General features: G+C 48.7%; 1 protein-coding gene across 1 annotated transcript; it reads left to right on the top strand.

The window, feature by feature from the left end:
- The first annotated feature begins 211 nt into the window (after positions 1–211).
- On the top strand, positions 212–5683 carry NDUFC2 (NADH:ubiquinone oxidoreductase subunit C2). Its single transcript, XM_053385158.1, has 3 exons — positions 212–434; positions 1747–1890; positions 5474–5683. Exons 1-3 carry the CDS (start codon positions 281–283, stop codon positions 5521–5523), a joined length of 348 nt encoding a protein of 115 aa, XP_053241133.1. The 5' UTR covers positions 212–280; the 3' UTR covers positions 5524–5683.
- The last annotated feature ends 663 nt before the right edge of the window (positions 5684–6346 follow it).

Here is a 6346-nt window from a genome sequence, read left to right as displayed (position 1 = left end):
TAGGAAGCGGGGAACCAAATAGCCGCGGAACCTCCGCGTCGCTGGCCGCGTGCAATGCGGAGCGGCGGAAGACGTCGCTGAGGGACCGCCCTTGCCCTTGGCTCCGAGGCGGGGGAACCAAAGCGCCGCGGAACCTTTGCGTCGCGGGCCGGGAGTCGCGGGGGACGGTGTTGCGGGGCGGACCTCCCCCTGCCCTTGAAGCCAGGCCCTCCCCGAGCGGCGCCGCTGCTGCTGCTGCTGCTGCTGCTGGGTCTGCGCGCCCTTGTCCCCGGCCTCCGCCATGCCGTCGCCGCTGTACCTCCGGCTGCCAGACGAGGCTCGGTCGATCCCGCCCCCGCGGCTGTTCAACAGGGGCTCGGTCTACCTGGGCTTCCTGGGCTGGATCAGCGTTTTGCTGGAGAACGCCATCAGACAGAGGCCCGTCCTGAGAACGGGTGGGTCGAGGCCGGCGGGAAGGGAGGGAGGGTTCCTGAGGAAATGCACTCTGTGCATGCTCAGGGGAGGGGTGGTTGGTGGCGAGGAAACCGCTCTGCGCATGCTCGGGTTTGAGGGGATTGCCTCCAGGGGAAGAAAAGTCTCCCTGGGCTGTGCAAAAGGGCATCCAAGGAAATCACTCTGTGCATGGTCAGAGTCAGCGGGGCCAACCTGCATTAAATATTGGGGCGGGTGAGGGGCACCCAGGGCCGGATTTAGGTTTGATGAGGCCCTAAGCTACTCAAGGTAATCGGGCCCTTTATATGTCCAGCTGTCCTTTGTCAACAACAAAATTGTCCTTGGTTTTTTGTGTTGAATATATGCTATTAGGTAATAATTTATGGACCTAATAGGTATCTCAAGCCATTTGCACCTACTGCCATATAACCAGTCCATGCAGAATGTAGGCATCCTATATATAGAAAGGAGCAAGCCAGTGATGTTTTAGGGAGCAGGCTAGCAGGCGGGACCCATTCCTTACATCATAGGAGCCTACACAACGCAAAACACTGTTGCTGGATGTAGGTTTTATTTTATTTGCTTTTTATCTTATATTTTGGAAATGTACATCCAGGTATCTTTTCTTTAAATTTTTTTGGGGGGCCCCCAAGAGAGTGTGGCCCTAAGCTACAGCTTGTTTAGCTTATACGTAAATCTGACACTGCGGGAGCAACACACATACACCCCATTTGAATGGCAGTGACCGTTAACTTTGGCGGCCCCAGCCCCCCTCAAATATTTAATTATGGGGGGTGGGTGGGATGGGCAAAGACACCTGGCCCCCTTGGAGTTGGTTCCTATGGCCCGAGTGGAGGTGGTCGCACGGGGGGAGGGGTCGCTGCCCTCACAACTCAGGGTTTGGTGCGAGGGAAATCACAACTCTGCGCATGCTCTGGGGTGGCAGCTGCCGAAGCGGAGTCTTCCTGTTGAAAAGTAGAAAGGGTGGGCAGGGATGAAGTTTCTCCATGAGACAAGATGTGGGGAATAGGGAGGGCCCCATTGATTCCATGATTTGATAGCTCAAGTTCTTGAGAAATAATAATTCCAGTCAAAAGGGAATTAAGCAATTCTTACTATCTCCGGCGCTTGCTGCCTTTGAGCACATTTTCAGATTTGGTGCTGCATTGCCGAATTATGAACACTTCAGATTGTGCTCAGCTCAACTGAAAATAAAATGGAGCGAAATGCTTCATGGAGGTTTCCGTTCACCCTGTTAAACTGCTACCCCTGCTCTCCCCCATTTCCTCCCTTTTTCTCTTTGTCCTATTCCAGGAGTCCATCGCCAAGTCCTGGTCACATCTCTTGGCTTCTATCTAGGTTATTACCTCTGTAAGCGAGCCAATTACGAATATGCTTTAAAGGATAGACAACTTTCAGAATACATAAGGCACCATCCTGAGGACTTTAAGGGAAAAGGTACATTTGTGATAAGCTGTTGGGTATGCGCCTCCGTTGCTCCCATGGATATATGATGTGATATCAGAACAACGGTAGCAGAGATTTAAACCTTCTTGTCCCCACACAGTTGTAAGACTTTTTTCAGGTCCACTACAAGCAAGTCTTGCTTGCTGTTCAACGACTAAGCAAGTGGCTTTTAACAGCCCTGTTCTACTGCACGGAAATGCCACCAGGGGGTGTAGGAAAGCAGTGCTTGCACACATACTGTATATGTTGCATGCGCACCCCTATCCATGGTTCTCAAAGTGTAGGAAAGGCCTCTCCAGGGAAGTAAAGACAGCCATGCTAGAGTGTTCAAAGCTGATCCACCTCTCCCTGGAAAGTAACCAAACACCCCTCTGAGTGAACCATACATCAGAGTTCCAGCCCTTTTCACTGGTTTGTATGGAGTAAAATGTACCTCCCTATGTTTTCTGTATGGGAATGTGGCAGTGGAAGACCCCAAATCTCAGAGAGAATGTGTTCTGTGAGGCTGCTGTTCAGATATATGTGAAATAAGGCAGCTTTGGTGAAAGAGAGAGTTCTCTGCTGTCCATCTTCCCAAAAAATCCAGGGCTAGTTCATACAACATACGTGTTGAGGGCTGTATTATTTGCGCTAAATAAGTTATACTCTGCTTTTCTTCTCCACAATGGTGTAGTAGTAGTAGTAGTAATTTATTTATGCCACGCCCATCTGGCTGAGTTTCCCCAGCCACTTGGTGCGGCTCCCAACAGAATAAGAATAAGAATAAACCCACAAAACATCAAAAACTTTCCTAAACAAGGGTGCCTTCAGATGTCTTCTAAAAGTCAGATAGTTGTTTATTTCCTTGACATCAGAAAGAAGGGCGTTCCACAGGGCGGGCGCCACCACCAAGAAGGCCCTCTGCCTGGTTCCCTTTAACCTCACTTCTTGCAGGGAGGGAACCGCCAGAAGTTCCTCTGAGCTGGACCTCAGTGTTCCGGCAGAACGATGGGGGTGGAGACGCTCCTTCAGGTGTTGCTCATAGCGGCTTAAAAATATAGAAAGCAAGCATTGAAACAACAATGATTATGGAACAAAATGACAAGTTGATTGACAACAAATTATCAAACGAAAAGGAGCAAAAAAATAGACCTTGCACTTACAATATAGATATTAAAAACAACATAATGAAAAGCTTTCTATAAAAAACATATGTTTTGAATTGCTGGTGGAACACAAAACATAGAAAAAGATAACGAAATTCGTTGTCGGCAGGGTGTGGGGTGGCACCACAAAGAGGGCATGTTGTTTCCCGGCTTTGTCCCCTTGTGCAGCAGCACGTGCAATGGGGGCACAACAGCTAAACCTTTAAGGATAGGTAGATTTACATAGGGTTTGCTTTCTTTCTTTGTTATCCTGCTTACAAGTACAGTGGTACCTCGCAAGACGAAATTAATTCGTTCCGCGAGTTTTTTCTTCTTGCGAGTTTTTTGTCTTGCGAAGCACGGTTTCCCATAGGAATGCATTGAAAATCAATCAATGCGTTCCTATGGAAACCGCCTTCAGACCAGGTCCGGGGACAGTCTGTCCCCCAACCTCTTCTGAAGGCTGGGGGGGGGACAAGGGCTTTTCTTCCCACCGCCAGCCTTCAGAAGGCTGTTCTGAAGGCTGGCGGTGGGAAGAAAAGCCCTTCTCCCCACCTCTCGGCCCGCAAGCTCCGCCAGCATTTAAAAGAGAAGTCTCCGCTGTCCCGGGGGCTTTTAAAATGCTGGGGGTTGGCAGCTGCCTTCAAAAGCCGTCGGGATAGCGGAGAAACACACTGCGCTTTTCCGCTATCCCGGGAAGGCAGGCGGGGGGGAGCAAAGACTTTTGCCCCCCGCCGGCCTTCAGAAGAGGTCCAGTTGCTTCTGCTGCTCGTCTTAGAATGCCGGGAGAAGATAATGCACACTCCATCAGTTCTGTGATGTGTGAATGTTTGATGTCATGCAGCCTTAGCGCTGCAGAATACCGCAGAGCCATCTCCATTGCCAGTTTGGACCTCAGAGCATCGAGTCAGGCCTTGTGGAATCCTTTCCCTCTTTAAGAAGCAGAGAGAGCGGCTGAGGAATGTGTAGGCTGGAGGAGAAGGAGCAAGAACAAATTTCCATTTGATGGCTTGTCTTGGGGCTCTGACTGTGTGCCCCATATGTTATGCATCCCAAATGCATCACTGACTTCTAGACTTGCAGTTGGTTGTGTAGAAGCTGTCCTGAATCTCCTGCCAAGTAATTACATCAGGGGTCAGCAACCTTTTCCAGCTGTGGAGCTGTCCACCATCCCTCAGACCATGTGGTGGGCTGGACTATGTTTTTTAGGGGGGGGGAGGAGAACTAATTCCTATGCCCCACAAATAACCCAGGGATGCATTTTAAATAAAAGGACACATTCTACTCATGTAAAAACACCAGGCAGGCCCCACAAATAACCCAGAGATGCATTTTAAATAAAAGGACACATTCTACTCATGTAAAAACACCAGGCAGGCCCCACAAATAACCCAGAGATGCATTTTAAATAAAAGGACACATTCTACTCATGTGAAAACACCAGGCAGGCCCCACAAATAACCCAGAGATGCATTTTAAATAAAAGGACACATTCTACTCATGTGAAAACACCAGGCAGGCCTCACAAATAACCCAGAGATGCATTTTAAATAAAAGGACACATTCTACTCATGTGAAAACACCAGGCAGGCCCCACAAATAACCCAGAGGTGCATTTTAAATAAAAGGACACATTCTACTCATGTGAAAACACCAGGCAGGACCCACAAATAACCCAGAGATGCATTTTAAATAAAAGGACACATTCTACTCATGTAAAAACACCAGGCAGGCCCCACAAATAACCCAGAGATGCATTTTAAATAAAAGGACACATTCTACTCATGTGAAAACACCAGGCAGGCCCCACAAATAACCCAGAGATGCATTTTAAATAAAAGGACACATTCTACTCATGTGAAAACACCAGGCAGGCCCCACAAATAACCCAGAGATGCATTTTAAATAAAAGGACACTTTCTACTCATGTAAAAACACACTGATTCCCGGACCGTCCACAGGCCGGATTGAGAAGGCGATTGGGCCGCATCCAGCCCCCCCGGCCTTAGTTTGCCTACCCTTGAGTCACATGATCACTTCAGACCATTGCTTTGGTCAGTTGCAGTGGTCCAGTGGGACCTCCCGGTTCAGAGAGAATATGCCATTAAATGCTAGTTGCGAGAGAGGAAGCAACAATAAGGGAAAGCTGTTGCCTTCATGCCCTGCCTGTGAACTTCTTCCCAGAGGCATTTGATTGGTCTCCAAAAAGAGGGCCAGACAAGATGAACCTTAGGTCTGCTCCAGCAGCGCTCTCCCTGTGTAGATCCTGATTGCAGAATTTGGGTTCCTAGCACAGAATTCCTGGTCCGTTTTGTCGTTCTGCATGATTTTAGAGGTTTGCATTTGCTTGGGGGCAGGATAGTTCTTGCCTTATTTTCACTGAAATATTTTTCTCGTTAAATGTAATGTGAACAGGCTTTTTTAAACAGTGTTTCTTCTTCTTTTTATAGAAAAGAAACGCATGGCAGAAGTTCTGGAGAATTTCCATCCAATTCGCTGAAGACCTTGCAAACAGTTGGTGTCTCACTCGTTGCTTTGTTATCCCACGAGTAATCTGTCGAGCGTGGGATTTGTGCATAACCTATGTCAGTAGTTGAGATGAAATACTTGTTTCAAACACTTGGACCTTTAATCTTATCATTAAAGCTATGACTAAGTAATGTGTGTTTTTATTGTCTTGGGGGAGAACAGGGGAGTTTGGAATCGGGTTTAATTAAGGAATGGGATTGAATGATATGGCAGTAGTTGCTGCTTTTAGATGTGACACTATATTATTTCTAACAATGGCTACTAGTCATAAGGGGTATTTGCAGGCTCAGAGGCAGTACTATATATTATTTATTAATACCTTTATATCCCATCTTTCCTCTAAGAAGCTCAATTTGGTGTACAGTGGTGCCCCGCAAGACGAACGCCTCGCAAGATGGAAAACCCGCTAGACAAAAGGGTTTTCCGTTTTGGAGGCACTTCGCAAAACGAATTTCCCTATGGGCTTCCTTCGCAAGACGAAAGCCCATAGGGAAATCTCCGGGACAGCGGGGAAGCGCAGCGTGTCTTCCCCACTGTCCTCGGACCTCCTCCGAAGGCTGGCGGTGGGGCGGAGAGACCTCCTCCCGCCGCCAGCCTTCGGAAGGCTGCTCCGAAGGCTGGCGGTGGGGCGGAGAGACCTCCTCCCGCCGCCAGGCTTGGGAAGGCTGTCCTGAAGACTTGCGGTGGGAGGAGGGTTTTCCTTCCCACCGCCAACATTCAGAATGCTGTTCTGAATGTTGGCGGTGGGGAGGAAAAACCCTCCTCCCACCGCAAGCCCCGGGAACAGAGGAGAA

The sequence above is a fragment of the Podarcis raffonei genome, chromosome 4 (genome assembly GCF_027172205.1).
Source record: "Podarcis raffonei isolate rPodRaf1 chromosome 4, rPodRaf1.pri, whole genome shotgun sequence".
In the NCBI taxonomy this organism is placed as follows: domain Eukaryota; kingdom Metazoa; phylum Chordata; class Lepidosauria; order Squamata; family Lacertidae; genus Podarcis; species Podarcis raffonei.
The sequence above is the reverse complement of the archived record's forward strand: the minus strand, read 5'-3'. Positions and strand labels throughout refer to the sequence as shown.

Bases quoted from the DNA above. Each gene is read 5' to 3' on its own strand.
- NDUFC2 (XM_053385158.1), top strand. From the start codon at position 281: ATGCCGTCGCCGCTGTACCTCCGGCTGCCAGACGAGGCTCGGTCGATC. The intron at 435-1,746 runs GTGGGTCGAGGC...GTCCTATTCCAG, and splicing joins GAGGCCCGTCCTGAGAACGG to GAGTCCATCGCCAAGTCCTG. The intron at 1,891-5,473 runs GTACATTTGTGA...TTCTTTTTATAG, and splicing joins TGAGGACTTTAAGGGAAAAG to AAAAGAAACGCATGGCAGAA.